This window comes from Strigops habroptila, chromosome 10, assembly GCF_004027225.2.
Source record: "Strigops habroptila isolate Jane chromosome 10, bStrHab1.2.pri, whole genome shotgun sequence".
Lineage (NCBI taxonomy): Eukaryota > Metazoa > Chordata > Aves > Psittaciformes > Psittacidae > Strigops > Strigops habroptila.
This window is the reverse complement of record NC_046359.1, coordinates 7572375-7589720: the sequence shown is the minus strand read 5'-3', so window position 1 is coordinate 7589720 and position 17346 is coordinate 7572375. Positions and strand designations below refer to the sequence as shown.

The 17346-nt window shown below is 40.5% G+C and overlaps 1 protein-coding gene across 6 annotated transcripts in view; it reads left to right on the top strand.

The window, feature by feature from the left end:
• The window catches only part of UTRN (utrophin), a 374126-nt gene that overhangs the window by 76183 nt on the left and 280597 nt on the right, over positions 1-17346 (top strand). For 4 of the 6 annotated variants that reach the window (XM_030500119.1, XM_030500120.1, XM_030500121.1 and 1 more), the window contains 7 exons: positions 5773-5865; positions 7355-7432; positions 10526-10618; positions 11509-11681; positions 15205-15320; positions 16079-16242; positions 16757-16960. In XM_030500119.1, coding sequence (XP_030355979.1) covers positions 5773-5865; positions 7355-7432; positions 10526-10618; positions 11509-11681; positions 15205-15320; positions 16079-16242; positions 16757-16960 — 921 coding nt within the window. Of the gene's footprint in view, positions 1-5772; positions 5866-6718; positions 6831-7354; positions 7433-10525; positions 10619-11508; positions 11682-15204; positions 15321-16078; positions 16243-16756; positions 16961-17346 lie in introns of those variants that run through there. The other 2 variants (XM_030500124.1, XM_030500123.1) reach the window with 2 other exon arrangements.

The following is a 17346-nucleotide window of genomic DNA, read 5'->3' as shown; positions in this document are numbered from 1 at the left end:
GTTACTTCCCTGGTGACAGCCAGCATGCATTACTGTGAAACTGAGAGGACCTTTCATCCTGTTTCTAATGTCGTCATTAGGAGGTCTGAATCGGTATCACTGAGAAGGATGTGAAATAGAGGTGGCTTATCTCTAACTCTCAAATATCTTTGGCATTCATTTATTAGAAAAGAGTTGGATCTAATAATGTACCTTCAAAAATTATAGATTTAAAGAACATGTGAATTCCTGCAGGTAACTATGATGACATAAGAGAAAAATGCATGTTTCTAGTTCAACAACAAGATAGACATTAAAACTTCTATAATGGTTAACTTTGCATATAATTTCATGTTCAAAACCAATATGCAAAGAACATAAATAACTGTAATAAAGTGATAAATAATAGCTTGTGTTAAAAAAAACTGAGGCTTTGTGTTACTGAGAATTTGTGACTCCCGTTAATTCTCTGTAACTTGGTCTAATTAGATACAGTTCCCCATTAGTAATAAAGGGAGAATTAAGACTGTCCTACTATAAAATTTATTTAGGAAGATTGTTGCCTTGCAGCCGTGTGTGGCTGAAGTAGAACAAACCATAAATATCAATGTCTGGTCTTTCTACTGTCAGTAGCATTGGATGACTCTTAAAAAATCTGAAAAACCTGGTCCGGATTTTGTTTGTATCTTCCTCTATTTCCTGGGAACGCTTTCTGGCAGAGAGAAGGAAGGATTTCTGCACAGTCATATTGGCTGGCCTGGATGACCCTTCTTTGCAAGTAATCCTAGATGCACACAAGGAAGTGTGAGTCACCCTCTTAAACCTGATCCAGGTAGAGGGGTTGAAAGATGGCAGATGGGCATGCGAGTGCTGCTGCTGCGAGGAGAAGATCACTGCGTTTGGGCTGTCCTTCCCAAAAAGTGCCAGTGTCTTGCTGGAACATGCAGAGCCAACGCCTGTAACGACTCGTCTTGCCACATACACTAGCATCTGGTCACCACTACTCAAAGATCATTCAGACACCACTGCTGCTGGCTGCTGCCCCATGAGAGATGGATCAACAGAAAAAGTGTTTTCTGCTGTGGATAACTAGCTAAAGTTCTTCGTCTCTTCCTTCCCCTACTCATGTTAGCACAAAAGCTGGCACTGAAATGTTTGTTGGAATAAATGTAATGTGGTGGATTGGATCTGATTCTGATCCTTGTGTGTGAACCCTGTGGTAGATAACAAATGTGTCACCACACAGAATTTATAGGGGCACAAGCAGGCCTAGATCCAGCTTACGTACTGCCTCCAGCTCCTCTTTCTTCACTTTCCCTTGCTCTGCCTTCCTTTTCCTTTTATCTTCTCTCTTCCCCTTGTGAACAGTCTCCTTTCCTGCTGTCAGTGCCAGTTTAAAGCATTGGGGAACCCACATGGCCTCTTTCTAAGCCTGTTGTTATTTTCTTTTATCTGTCTTATCAAGCCCCTGTCTCTACTACAGCAACTTTGTGTGCAGCTCTGCTGGCAAAGCCCTCTCTGGCAGGCTGTGAGGGGAAAGGTTTCAGCCAGTGTTGGTTTTTCTTGCTGTCACAGCAAACAAAAGCAAAGCTGAGGAAAAACTACCTTCTGTTAACTGATAAAAGTGAGGGGGATGTGAATGTTTTACACCCTGAACTGGCACAGTTCTCCTGTTATGCAGTGTGTCCCTGCCTGTCCTTTATACTATCTTTGTAGTATAAACTGGACCCTATTTTGTCTTTGAGAAAGGATTCATTATATGCCTCCTATTTGTACATTGCTTAGCACAACTTAGGCTGCTCCTTAAGTACTTAGCAAAGCAACCACGACTAGCCATTTGCCCTTGCTGAAGGGCTCAGTATGCTTTCTCACTCTTACGAGGCAGATACTTAGATTTCTTGAGCCATTATGCTCAGTGATGGACTACTGCTCCTTATGGGATGCTGGTGGGGGCTGAGCTGTTTTGTACTTGTGTGGTCTTTAAGTATGCAGAAAGTGAGTAAAATATTGTTAGTTCTGAAAAGGAGAAATCTAGATTGGCTTAGCATACTGTATACCAGGCTGGACTCTACAGAGAGAAGGAGAGAAAAACATACTTTCATACTTTTTGTATAGTGCAAATACATGTATTTATTTGTGTATGTGTATATCTGTGGGTACAGACTTTTTTTTTTCAGAAGGCCAGATTGTACCATACTTAGTAGTGAGCAGTATGGGCGTGGGCAGGGGTGGCGGTGGAATCAATCTGCAGATGCCTTAACCTGTTGGGTGGGACAGGACTTGTGTCCTCCCCCAGAGCCCTAGTCCTTGTTGCAGCATGCCAACCTGCCCCAGCACAGAGTTGGTCCCAGGGCTGCCTGTTCCCCCCCGGTGAGGCTGAGGGCTGTGCTGCCTCCATGGGCCCGTCAGGTGCCCTTTGATGGGAGTTGGGGCAGTGGACCCACTGGAACATGGTTTGGATTAGGCTCCCTGACTAGAAGCACAGGTCCAGCCATAGCGGTCATGTGTTCCTAGATTGCCTCTGCGCTGCCATAGCAGCCTCCCTGTAGTCTTAGTAGTGGGTCCTATGTCCAAAGAGATAGGGCTTCACATCTGTTTTCTCACAAGGAGATGGTGGTGATTGCAGCAGCCTGGCCTGGCCAGGAGGGCATGCATAGCTCTTCTGCCAGCATTTTTCCTTGTCATCTCTAGGGAAATGGATGTATGGGACCATCCCTTGTGCTGCCATTTTATAAAATTATTTTCCAGCTCCTTTCTAAGCTGCTTAAACTCTAAGAGTCATAGAGCTGTCAGAGGCTGGGATACATAAATGTTCTGCCTCGAAAAGGAAAGTAAAAGACTTTCTCAAGCACGGTGGGTTGCTAACTGCATTCCAGGAAAGCCCGGTAGCAACCAGCTGCACTGTACACTAGAGGAGAGAGCAGTTACGTTCCTGATTGTAGACTGTGCGGCTCAGATAGCAGATCCTGTGTGGAAATGAATGTCCAGGTGTGAGGAAAGTGCATGGGTGGGAGAAAGCAGTATGAGGGTGCAGCATGTGCCCAGTCTTCAGTCCCATTGGGACAACAGCACTGGGGGCTGTCTGTGTGCCCTGATGGGACAGCTGGGGCTGCCTGGGTGGCTGCTGCCACCAAGTGCCTGCATGTCCCTCAGGTGAGTGTGGGAAGCTGGAGAAGCAGGTTTCTAGCCTTCCTGACAGATTATGCTGCAGTGGAGGTGGTGATGGGCTTGGCAGGGTGGGTGCTGCAGCCCTTTCTTAGCCAACTTCAGTCACCCTGCACAAGTAAAATTGCTTCCCGTGAACTGAATTCCTTCCCATAGAGAGCGTTTTTCTAGAATTCACTAAATACAGAGGCTTTGCATATTGCTGTGTCTCTGTTTGAGGCTAGTAGATACTTTAATAAACCAGGAAGGAGTAGCTTAGATTGCAGAAATAATTTAGTGCTCGTTAGCTGACTGTTTAACAGCAAGATGTGGTGCTCTGATGACCAGCGAAATGGAAAAACCATTCTCCTGAGAAAGCAAATCTGAATTATTTCTACTATCACAGCAGGGTGCATTGCAATGGGCTGGGATGTACCATGACCTGTCAAAATGAGTGAGTGAAAGCAGGAAGTCATTCAGTTTGTTTTCATGTGTATGAAGTGAGTGGATGGGAAATGAAAATACTGTATACTCTCAATACTCTTGTTCACTGTATTAAATGAGGCATCTTTCTGCTTTTTCACCAGATCTGAGTTTTTGAGAAAAAAAAAAATTGGACCTAAGGCAACAAATCTATTAAGGATAGATAGCTATAGCATTCTCAGTTTTGGTGTTATCAGTCTGTTATATGTGTGCATTATTTTAATTCTATAATTAATTATATAATTATAAAGGCTTTACTGCTTTTCTCTGGACACATGAACAATTTTCTCATGCCCTTATCAACTAACTTCTAGTATCTTCCATGTGGTGATGCAAACCAAACTTAAACCAAATGTTGCTGTCATCTGGAGTAGTTGCACTATGGATAATCTCCTCCTGTTATACACCATAAACTGTACATGAGGCTACCCTGCATCCGCTTTTCGGTATTCCAGTTCTGCTCAAGCATGATTTAAAGGTTTTGTTATGTTGCTGTGCAGCAGTGAAGCACCTGATTCATCTGTGAAAAGTGCATGCACTAGGAGGAAAGCCTTGTCCCTTACTTTGATAGAAAGGGTATAGCTGTGCTCAGAAAGTGGCAATATGTAATGGCAGAATGTTGTCAAACACTGATATTTAATGAATGCTCCTATTTGGTATTGGTCTGACAGCTACATAGCTTTATACACCCCTTACCTAAGTATGTGTCAACATATACACATTTTTAAGCATGACTTGTAAAAGTAATTGGAAAATAAATTTGTCAGAAAAATTCATTTCAAAACTAGTTTGATATCAGACACTGGGGCTAGTATCTGTGTATTTTAAGTGAGCTTAGTTATGCAATCATTGTCAACACTGCTTGGTTGGTTGCTACTGAGTTAAATTTAGGTATGTTTCTGTACAGGAGATTAAAATATGGATCTACAGCTATTTAAACTCTGGTTTCTTGTGAATAGTTTTAGTAGTATCAAATCCATTTAAAGTGGACATGTAAGAAAAACCCTTATGAATTTTGGGGAAAAAACAGATATTTGTCAGAAAATGGTGTTCAGTGGGCAGCTCGGCACTCTCTTTCTGACTTGTTAGCCAGCACTTGGCAATTACGAGCAGCTGTTGGGGCAGGAGGAGATAAGTGAAGGTAGAGGAGATCTATGTCAGCTAAATCATGTCATGTAAGATGGGCCTTTGACAGCCTTCTTTATGAAGAGCAATGTTACAAAGCCAAGGTGGTAAAAAAAGGCAGTATTGAAGTTTTAGGTGGTACTTAGAAAATATTTTTCTTCTCAAATTGGCACTTCAAAAGGACACTGAAAGCAGTAACTTAATTGATCTGGCAGCCAGCAGATGAGTATTACAAAGCAAATGCACTTACTTAGTTGCTGGCTACCTGTGTCTTTTCCCCTTGCCCTATAACACTTTCCCATGTTAACTTTGTTATGGTCCAAGAAGGAAAAAAGACTAAAAGGGAGGATGGAAAAGGTTAACATGATTCTGCTGTCATCTACCACCATTCTTGTACAGGGTCTCTCTACCCCGTAAGAAAATTAATATTAGAAATGTATGATTTAGAGTAGCTCCAAGATTCACATTTTGCCTCTTTTTCCAAGGTAGAGAAAATGATTCGTTTCAATGTATATTACACTTTTTGATCTACTCGTCTGAGTAGAAGAGTAGCAGCTCCTTACACAGAGCTCAATTCCAAGTTCTTTTTAGTTTTGTCCTTTTTCTTTTTTTTTTTTTTTTTTTTTGTTAATCTGGGAGAATTTGTCCCAATAGTTTCTTTCTGCAAAACCTGTTTATTCTTCCTTTAGGTGCAGCAAGACGAATGCATTCTTTCTAAAGTGACTCCTCAAACTTGCCAAGTTTTTGCTTGCCATCTTTGCAAAGCAAATGTTAATGCTTCCACCCTAACATGAGCCAGGATATGCTGCTTTGGTTTTGCAGTACTAGGCTGCTGATGCACAGAACCATGGAGATGGGGAGGTAAAAAAAGACTGAAGAAGGGAAGGGTGCCTTCCTGATCAGTGTCACAGTCCCCTAGCTTTCATGTACTGCATTCAATACCAAATAAGAGTGATTTGAAAGACAAAAAGGAAAAAGTACCTTTTTCAGGGAGGTTCTGCTTAAATACTGTTTTTATTACTGCTTTTATTTCTTTTGCAGAGTGGGAAGCCCCCAGTTAAGGACATGTTCACGGATCTGAAAGATGGAAGGAAGCTTTTGGACCTTTTGGAGGGTCTGACGGGGAAGCCTCTGGTAAGAGAAATACGTATAAGTTATATTCCCATTTACTGGAAGAAAAACCCCAACCAACCAAAAACGAAAACTCCAACAAATAAACAAAACACAAACCACAAACTGTGGCATGCAATTTCTTAAATTTATTTATTTAAAACCCCATTTTTCTTGTAGTGTGTACTTGCTCTCTACAGTTCTAGTGAAATTCCCATGAACTCCACTCATGGGATGTAGGGTCAGGCTGAAGTTAGCTGCATAACCCTCTCTTGAGGGGTAAAGTACTGTTTAGCAAAAGATGCAAAACCAGTGATGTTATTCACATAGTACACATTTTTAATAGAGATCTTTTAAAGATCTGCTTCTGGATGATCTGGAAGAATAGCCTTTATCTGAATACATGTGAACTTTTCCTCATGAGCTCATGAAAGATCCTTCAAAGAAAAAAGAAAGTAAATGTCCTGGGTTCAGCTGATCAGTACCCAGGACAGTAAAAAAGACAACAGCTAGTAGATGATGCAAAAATCTGCATCCCTATTGAAATATCCTTTGTGACCTACGGGTAGGAAAGGGCTGAAAACTACTCAAGTCTTGTTTGGGGAAGTGTGTGTGTGAAAACTCTTCCCCTGCTAACATTGATGCCTCTTCAGATATGAGTCATGGTGAAACCTGTGCCATCACTTGGGGTTAAATTCTTGATTTCATTATTTATAATAACTCTCAAATTCATTTATTTACCTTATGGGGGACCTTCAGCTATTTAAAATTTAACCTTACAAGCTTGCCTTGTTTTTTAAATGGGTGCATTTCACTAGTACTTCTAATGATTTGTGGTATGATTTGAAGCATACTGAAGGCAACAGGATTTTTTTGGTTTCTAATTCTGATGAATACCATGGTCCAAGTTCAGCTCCATGCTCTTGCAGTACAATCATTTTCTGCCACAGGAGTTAAATTGAGGTGATTAAAAGCAAATGGAGTGGCAGGTATTGTCAAGAGTTGCAGTGTGGGGGTTTTTTTGCCTGGTAATAAAAGGAAAGGAAAGTCAGGAAGCATAACTTCTTCTCAGTATGCAAAGATTTAGCAGGCTTTCAGTGCCAGAAAAACAAATTGCTGCTTGTTCCCTCTTGGGAGCCAAAAAATTTCAACTACTCTGGCAAGCATTCAAACCCCTCAGATTTTCCCCAGGAACTCCCACTTTGCTGTTGTGTTGCCAGTCGATAATTCTGCAGATGCTGGGAATAAAAATTCTGGACTTACTGAAAATGAACTGAAACACATTTTGAATCCAAGGCTTGTCCTGTGCCTTGAATTGACGAATAATGTTCTCACCATTTTTCATTTTTACATTGTTAGGTTTTTGTTCCTACTTAAAAAATAAACTCTTGAGGAAAATCAAGACAAATTTCCTGTTTGGTCTATCGGTTTGGGTTTTTTTTTTTTTTTTTTTTTTTTTTTTGGTCTGTCAAGTTAATTTAGATATAAACAGATTGTAACTTTTTATTTTCAGCCTAAAGAACGAGGTTCCACACGAGTACATGCCTTAAATAACGTCAACCGAGTACTGCAAGTCTTGCATCAGAATAATGTGAGCATGTTTTCCCACAACTTTATTGATAGACTCTTTAATTTATTCCTGTGTGTAAATTAGCTCAGAATTAAAAGAATAAAGATTTTTGGTACCCAAAATGAGAAAGAATTCAGTGAGGTGGGTAAACTGGTTTCAGTTTTCTTTATCTGATGTAGAATTTGAATGTCTGGCAATTTTGTGAAATCTCGAAATGCTAACTTAATAATGGTATTAGCTAAACTGTATTTTGTTGAGATATGACTGGAAGCTCTGCTAAGCATGAACCTGGCAGGACAATAAACTGATTTCCAGTGATGATGTGTAACTTGCGCAAAAGTTTGTGAGGGTGTGACAGGTTCTGTGTCCTGCGCTCAAAATCCAGGAGGATCTTTCCATTGAAATCTGTCAGCTCCATGTCAGATCTGTACTGAGTGTTTCTAAGTAGGAGCTTTGGTACCCGATTAGAAGAACAAACAAGCAAGCAAATCCCAATCCTTGAAAAATGAAAATTGTTTGGTTTACTACTTTTAAATGTTTTTACTGCCTGGAAGCAACTAGTGCTGTAGTAAAGTGATTTTGTTTTTCCCCCTGAAAAACAATTCCTGATAAGCGTGTTCTCTCTAGTTAGAATTTTTATTTGCAAATGTCAGGGCACTAAGGTAACTTAATAAAAACATTCTGGCAATAAAATACATTTAATGCAAAAAGGGACTGACACATTTATGTAAACTGCTGATTGAAGAGCGATACGAACACGCTGTATAATACTGCCATTTCCCCTTCGTGTTGGTGGACTAGTGCCATATTTCTAGGAAGTAGCCAAAGTTAGTGGTGGGTTGTTTGGTTTTTTTCTTCCTTTATGCACTGTAAATATTGACTAGCTTTTTTCTAAGGATAAGTAATGAGTCTTTCCAGCTTGAAATTGACTGATTTTTATGAAGATAATAAACGAAATCAAATTGAATTACAATAAATAATTAGTTTTTCCTTAAGTTGGCAGGATCTGGGTTTCTAGATGTAAACAGATGGTGTCAGCTGAAGGTTGTTAAGGTCATATGTGATTTATACTACTACTTCATTAGAAAGTGTGTGTGTGTTAAGATGAAGGGAAGAGGCATCCACTGAGAAGTAGTTATGTTCTGTTGCCTGAGAGTTTGTGGGCTATACAATATTAATAACTTGCGAAACAATTTATTAAAAGTACTTAAATATATATTGCAAGGATCAGATAAGCCTAGGATGTAGATATTCAAGTGATACTGTGAACCTCATCCTTCTGATGAGCAGAATGGTTCTAAGTAATTTGGCATTTTGCTACCCCTTCTTAGGAGTGTTTTTCTTCTATTACAGGTGAAAAAAGTTCTTGCGATGGAATTATTTTATTTTTGTGCCCTTGACCTTTAGTCTTGGTCTTGCTTTCTGCTCCTTGCGTTCTAGAGTGCTTCCCAGTGTGTTGTTTAATGATCTGCACTGGTGATTCTTTTGGCCTGTTTTTGCCAGTTTACCTTACAGTTTTCTTAAAATATGTGTCCAGTACTTACATAGAGTATTGCTGCAAGATTCTGTTCCAGCTGCTGTAATATTGGGAGAGGACAATTCATAAATCCACAAGCTTCTGTAGTATGTCAAAGTGTAATTTGTGGTTCTATGTCAATTTTGCAACACAGTTTTAATTTGATTCTCCTAACCAAGAGACCTATACGGAACTGAAATGATCAAGATGATATCTGAAAACGAGGTTACAAGTACATTTTGCAGAATTGAAGCTGTTTGTGATTGTGTCATAAGAGGAAAAAATATGCATGGAATACCATTACACTCGTATATGTCAGCAATATCTTCTAAAACAAAATGAAATTTTATTCTTGTCTATTCTGTCGTTGTAGTCAACATCCACTGAGAGCCAGAGTGTGGGCTCTGTCTGTGACTGTCCTTGTGGCTGTCCCTATTGTTTAATTGCTAGCCACCTCCTTGGTGCAGGTTTTATCTCTATGACCAGTTCTCATCCCATGCGATGTGCAGATACAGTTCTTGGTGTTCCTGGTAGGCACTGTGGATAACACTTTTGAAACAGAGATGAGAAAGGGAGAAAAAAGCTTCCCCATCAAAGTGAAATGCACTATGTTCTTTGCCCCTGGGGTTGGAGATGCTCCTGGCTCCAGGTTGTTTATAAGAACGAAACCCCACCATCTGCCCTGTGTGGGAGTGTGTTGCAGCATCTGCTATATGTGTACATATACCCAGGGAGGTATCTACATCTTCTGCTGTAGGCAGCTGTCCCTAGCCTGGTTTGTGGAGGCATGGTGATGACACTTGCAATGCCCTGCTGTTGGCTCCTCCAAAAGGTGCTTTAGAGTTAGTGCTGCTTTCTCTGTGTTGGCTGAATGGAGGCTTGATGTCCCAATTCAGTTCAGACTCTAAAGCAGCACGAAGTGAGTAGTGTGGTAGTGTTGCTAAGCTTTGCTTCTTCTGAGGGCTGAGTACCTGATGCAGGAGAAGGTAGCCTCTCCTATCTCACTTACTAAAGTGATTTCCTTGTCTCTCTGTGTTTTTATGTTTTTAATGATCATCACCAAGTCTACGTGGGGTCCTATGCCAATAGGAAGCTTAAAAAAATATTTTTTCCCTTCAGCTTTTGGTCTCCTTGTGTAAACTTGTCCCATTTAGATGCTGGTTCATGCAAAGGACAAACCTATTCTTAATTACAGAGTTTTCACGGTTCTCTAATATCTCTGAGTGTGTCTAGGAGCAGGACTGCTTAACTGTGGGTTTGGTTTTTTTTTCTTTAATCCTTAGTGTTTGCATTTCTACTGATCATTTTTGAATGCTGATAGACATCTGTATATTGGAAGAGAGGATAAAACTCTCCCAATAGAGTATCTTCTTTGGTGTCATCTTTTGTCATGTTGTTTAAGTAGTTGTTATGACAAATTCAAATACTTTTGTCTTTGAAAAGTACTTTTCAAGTACTTTTGTCATCTCCAGTTTCCTCTTTCTAACTACCTTTTATTTAAGAGCACTTTATAATACGTGGCGGGACAGCCAGGAGTGGGGTTGTGGCTTGAATCTGTGATAACAATGTTTAATATAGAATTGATCTGACCTCTCCAGGTGGAGTTGGTGAATATTGGAGGAACTGACATTGTTGATGGAAACCACAAGCTGACACTGGGGCTGCTCTGGAGCATTATCTTGCACTGGCAGGTGAGAGGCTGCTGGGAGATCTCTTCCTTTCCAGGAATCGTGCACATTGATCTGCTGGGATTCTAACAAACCTTCCCAGGGTTCTGGTGGCAGAAAATACTGCTTCTATTTTGGGCTGGTAAATAAAGGCGGGCCAGTGTTTAGTTTCTGATCTCTGTCTATTGGCTGCCTCCTGTGATACGTATTCTTGTATGTGCTTAGTTGTACTCAGCCTCTCAGTTTAGTTCCTGCTGGTGTTTAATTACAGAGGGGGTTTTCAGGCTGAAAGATTGTACTTATATTCCTTCCTCAAGGCTTTTATGTGCTTCTGTTAACCGGTGGTGTTTTACTATCTAGGTAGCTGTGTTGGACTTGCATTTTACATGCTGCTTTATAGGTTTGTTATTCAGTCTTATAGGTTGAATTTTGATCCTGGTTTATCCAGGTACCTGGAAGGATCATTGAATTGACTTGGAGGGAATTTGGCAGATGCTTATGCATAGTACCCGAGCAGCAAACTGCTTTTGTTAGCTGAGCAGATAGCCTCATTTTGCAGAAAACCTCTGCAAGCTGTATTTTGGGGGTTTGCTTACTGATGGAACTGCAGCACGAGGCAGTGAGAAATACTAAACCTCATGCTTAGTGAAGGCAGCACTGGGGAGCAGGGGAGGATTGTAACCTAAGAGTGATGTGTCATTATCGCATGAAGCATTACTGGTTCTTGTAACCAGTAGAGGGCAAAGATGGCCTGGAGACTCCTATTCCCAAATTTCACATGAGGAATTAGAATTTGATTAGTAGCTTTTAACGGGAAAGGTACTTTCATGATTTGTGAATAGCTTGGTTGAAAGGTTTTGTAAACAGGGAAGTGGAGAACGTGGCTGTAAGGTATAGTTGCTGCTTTCTTGCAGGTGAAGGATGTCATGAAGAACATCATGTCAGATTTGCAGCAGACCAACAGCGAGAAGATCCTGCTGAGCTGGGTTCGGCAGTCCACAAGACCTTACAGTCAGGTCAATGTTCTGAACTTCACAACAAGCTGGGCAGATGGACTCGCCTTTAATGCTGTCATTCACAGGCACAAGTAAGTAGCAAACAGTTTATCTTAGACCTAGAGAAGTAGGCAGCTTTTTTCCCTACATCTTCATGCTTGAGCATTTGATGGCTTCTATTTCAGTGCTTGTTTCAGTGATTCGTTGTTTTGGGTTTGGGGATTTTTTGGTGGTAACAATAACTGTAGAGGGATACTACCAGAACCTTGCAAAGGCTGGAGGCAACGCAGCAGTGTGACTCTCTCAGTTCCTGCACATGCATGCACGTTTGCTAATTGAGGTGGATTTACATCCCACTTAGTATGCATTACACAGTGAATGTGCTGAATGGGTCTCGGCAGGGGGGGTTGACCACCTCCTTCCCCTGTGCTTCCTTCCTCCTGCTCTCTCTCCTCTGCAAAGGGAAACATTCCTTCAGGCAGAGTTTGCCATATCATTTTAGTAGGAAGCGTCAAAATGAAGAAATAAGACAGACTGTGGCTTTTCTTCATTTTTGAATATATCTGACTTGAAAGACAATATATGCAGCTCTTTCAGGAGAACTGTTGAGCAAAAGAATGAAAGGGTAATAGAATACTTCAGGTAGCTGTAGAGTATTCATTAGTTTGTTCATTATACTTTATAAGGAATGGTGTTAAAGCTTCTGTGCCTAGACCTTTTGTGTTCTTTCTGATTTTTGGAGAACTCTTCAGTAGTTTAAAGAAATCATCCATAGAGACTCCTATGAAACTTTCATGCCATGTTTTTGCTTTCTTTTTTTAAAGCTTTTCTTTGAGATCTACCTCTGGGCAATCCATTCTGACCCAGTGCACCTTAGATGAAGTCAGCTCATTGCTTTGCATGGGATGACTGTTCTAAACCATAAATAACCATTTTAACATGGTAATGGTATGTTAATTTCTAGAATTTAACCAGACGTCCTGGCCACAGGTGTCTGTCATGGCAAATGCTTAACAAATACCCAGAATATTTATAGCCAGCAGATACAAAGTGTTTGCAAAAGCATGTGCTCCTTTTGAGCCTACTGTTCTCTGATCTCAAGTGCCCATTCGGCCTGTGCTGACTGAAACAGTAGTTTCTGTCACAGGCTTCAGGATGTGTTTGCCTTGACGTACCTGTGTGCCTTGCAGACCGGACCTGGCTTGTGTTTAGCTTCCATGGAAGTGTGGGGAGTGCCTGCACCAGGCTGAGGCCTCCTGGAAGTTTGGAAGGACTGTTCTGGAAAGGCAGGGCAGCACTAGCAGAGGTCTCTCTGGAGCTTCAGAAGTATTAACAAGTCCCTTCTCTGAATGATGTGAGCTATACTTGTGGTTTTCATACCTGCATAATTGCCTGTAGAGGCATAGCTAGCTCTGCTGCTGAACATGTGAAGCTTTGTGATGGAAACAGTGCCAGCTTTAGACACAAGTGAGACCTAGGTGACCTGAGGGAAGCATAAGCGGAGAGGTAGCAAAATCGGTTTCAAGTTGTCTGTTATCCTTAATGTGTTGTGACTATGTGCTTGGGCTTTGTGGGATCTGAAGTCTGTGAGCTCTGCCCCTTTTTCAGAGCACTGCAAATGCAGTACTGAAAAGCATTAAAGTAGCAAAAGTAGCTAAGTAGCAAAAGCCCCTGCTGAAAACTTTAGCTTGAGTAACTGTGCTTTCCTCTGGCTTCCCAAAATTACTCGGTTACCTGGCTCTGCTGATCACTGAGCCTTTTATTCCTTCCTGCTGGAGGCCTGGCAGTTGCGTGTCAGAATTCAGCTTTTCTGTCTCTGGGCACCAACTCTTTAGCCAGGGAAGCACCATTTTCCCCACACTTCTGAGAAATCTTGAGCTGGGTTTATATTTAGGTCAGCTTTGACAGAGAAGCTTTAAAAGGCACTTGCAAAGAACAAGGGGACTGGGGCAGGCTACAGAAGGACAACAACGCTATTTAGCTTACGCAGACAGTAGTGCTTCCCTGCTTAAGGGCATTTTCAGTATTGCTTTTTTAATTTAGCTTAATATGACGCTTAATATAGGAGAATTTTTGTGGATCCAATTAAGAGCTTTAGTAGCTTGCTTTTCTCTTTATGTATCTATCAACAATTGTTAGCAGTGTTACCTCTTGGCTATAATGTCTAGTAACTTAGAAACAGTTGCTGTACTTAATAAAATTATATGAGGTAATAGGACATTTAACATTTTACTGTGCTAGTCTCTTTCATTTCCTAATATTAGCTTAGTTCCTCTTTGAATTGAATGCTGCTCTTCGGTATGATTTTCTTGTCATAGTTAAATTCCTAGATTGCATTTTACTAAAATTTGTGTTACCTCGTCAGTGTGCAGGTAGCACATGTACAATATACTTAGTGAAATGTGTTTTTCAAAGTAAGAGTCTCTGCTAAAGCTTTATGGGAATCAATGGGGTTATCCTTGTTGCTTCTTGCATGGAGGTAAGTATCCCGGTAGCTTGTGTCAGGATCAATGTATATCTCATTTCCACATTCACCCTACTTTCCTCTGGCTTTTTGCTTCTCAGACCCTGCTGGCTTACGGCTTTGCTGTTTCACAAAGTGTAGTGACTTGACAGATGTTGAAAGGATACTCTGAGGTCAATTTACAACTGAATTAAGTATTAAAAGAATTAAAGGCGAGCCCATCTCTTCCTCCCCAAGTTCTGTAAAGCATAGAATTGATAGCAGTGTTTTAATGAGAAGCCACTATTACAGGGGAAAGGAAAGTATTTTAATTGCAGCTGTGGTGCTGTAGCACTGGGCTGATCGTGCCCTTTCGGTGTAGGTACCATTAGGAGGGGCTCTGTTTGCTGACCCCACTTCCTGCTCCATGCTCTATTCTTTGCCCCTGAGACTTGGCAGTAGGTTTTGGGTGCACGGCTGGCCTGGAGATTTGGTTTGGGTAATGTTGCTGTGAGATAAAGGCTGCTGACACTGTAAATCGATCAGCAGCTCAGTCTGATTTGAATTGTGACTCTCATAAGGACTTGTGATGGGGTGTTTTTTAATGAGGGGAAAAAGGCCGTGGGAAGGGTGAGTGAGCGTGAGTGGAGACTGCTGCTGCTCCTAGCTGTGATGGTCTGGGGTGGTCACTGAGCCACATAACAAGTTTGGAATGAGGCTCTCCAGGAGCAATGACTCTTGGTTACCCAGCAGAGCCTGATGCAGAAAGCATGTACTAACAGAAATGCCGGGAAAGAAACAGTTGAAAAAAACTGGTTCTGGAATAAATTTTAAACACAGAGTCTGGTTATTTTCTAGTCAATAGTATTTAATGTCCTGTTGCAGTCAATGACTGTATTTATAGAATACATGGAATGAAAGGTTGATGTTGCGGTGGACATGCAATCAGTTAATTGATTTCTGATTACCAGTTTCTCACTAATAAAAAGAAAGCATGTATTTGAGTTTATGCATTTGTGTATGTACACTTCTTTATTTTTTGCATGTATGTTTATATCTATATTGCTTGGGTAGCTACCTTCATATCCATAACTTCATATTCTGCATCATATGGAATTTTTTTCTTCAGATAAAATTTACTATTTTCTTTCCTGTTTTGTCTTTACTTTTAGACCTGAGCTTTTTAGCTGGGATAAAGTTATAAAGATGTCTCCAGTTGAGAGACTGGAACATGCTTTCGGCATAGCCAAGAACCACTTAGGAATTGAGAACTTGTTGGATCCTGAAGGTGGGATGTGGTTATTTTAATTGACTAGAAGCTTTTTTGAACTCTCTTGAAAGAAATTTTTTGTATTGACATCTACTGTGAATACAAATTTTAGTAGTTTTGTGCAATGATATTTTCTTAAGAGTCCTTAAATTGAGGTTTAAGAGAATGTAGTTTGTAGGGTAGGGGTATGTCTGTGTGTGTATGCTTCAACTTCTTGAATGTGGAGGTTCGGATTGACTTACCATTCAGAGACAGTATACAGAAAATGAAGTTGGTGCCCTGGCTTTGTTTTATTTTAAGTAAGAATTCTACTGTGCAAGGGTCTATGCTGCTTAAGATGAAGTAGAAAATTATATAGAATGGAATAGCTTAAGAGCTCACAATCTTTTGTCTTTATATATATGTGAATAGCAGTAGCTGCTAGAGCTGTGAGTACTTAGAGGATAGGAATGCTTACCAGGAAAATTTTACAGCTCCTCTTTAAAATCCTGAGCTGTTGCTCTGCTTTGAAGTGAGCCTCCGAAGTTACATTCTGTAAGAAAGCTCTCAAACTTTAATGTGAGATTACTTCCAAATGTGGAAAACCTATTTTTTTTTTTTCTCCTTCATACTGCCTTCAACATGACAAACATAGCCTTTAACTTAAAGCTTACTAAAGGCTACTTAAGAGAAGAACTTGTGATTTACACTACATGTAAAGTCTTAATATTCTAAGTAATGATTTAGAAAAGCAGCATCTTCATTTCTCTCTCCCCAATTTTATCTTTTTGATGCAGATGTTGCTGTACAACTTCCAGACAAGAAGTCTATTATTATGTATTTAACCTCTTTGTTTGAGGTCCTTCCTAAGCAAGTCACTATGGAAGACATCCGGGAGGTGGAGACTCTTCCAAGGAGGTACAAGCAGGAATGTGAGGATGGAGAGTTCAACATGCAACAGGTGTGTTTGTCATCAAAGTTTGCCTGGCTTTTCTTGAGTTGTAATTTTAGCTGCTCTTCAGGCTTTGTCTGGAGAAGGCAGTGGAACATGCCTTCCATCTTGGGGAACATGGTTGGGAAAATATGAAAAATCATAGCATCTTTGTGATTGACTTCGGTTGTTCTGTCTTCCTTTTGCTTCTTTTCTGAATCACGTACAAAATCCTGTGTGTTGAGGTATAAAGTTCTGTCTTTGTTATGCTTTTTCTTCTGCTTTTCTTTCTTGTTTTTCTTAGCAAGGTGGAGAAGGTGGCCAAAATAACTGATTTTGCCACAGGACTTGTGGTGGTGGTAGTGATGGGTTTTTGGGTGTGGGATCCGTTCATTAGTGGTGGCTGTGGCCCTTCTCATTAAAATATGTCTATTTTAACATTATGTGAAAGATTAAAAAGAATCTTAGTTGTTCTATTCTTAGTATGATTTGGGAAGGCATCTTCTATGCGCTTCTGAGACATCACTCTTCTCTTGCTGTCTAGGCTGTAGCACTTGAAGAGGAGCAGGGCAGTTCTAGAGCAGAGACTCCCAGCACGGTGACAGAGGTGGATATGGACTTGGATAGCTACCAAGTTGCTCTGGAAGAAGTTCTTACATGGTTGCTGTCAGCTGAGGATGCGTTTCGGGAGCAGGAAGAAATATCTGGTGATGTTGAGGAAGTCAAAGAGCAATTTTCCACTCATGAAGTAAGCTTCTCTTGAAAATTCATTGGGGTTTTGATGTGTGCTGTTTGTTTTGTCTTGCTTTTTCTAAATTTAATGCAGCTCTAAATGAATGTGGTTGTGGTTTTCTTGTTCAGGTGTATTTTGGTTTTGTTTTTGGTTATGGGTTTCTTCTTTTTTTTTTGGGGGGGAGAGGTTTGAGGGTTTTGTTTTTTACAAATAATAGCTTCTTGAAGGTGTAATAGAAGATCTACTTCCTAAAAAGATTTTAGGAGAACTTACAGTGAAACATGCTTTGAAACTTTAATGTATTTTTTTTTATTAGCTTTCAGTGGCTGGCTCACTGGTGTCTTTAATACAAAGACAGCCTGATCCAGTCTGATTCATGCTTCTCTGCTGCCAACTACTAA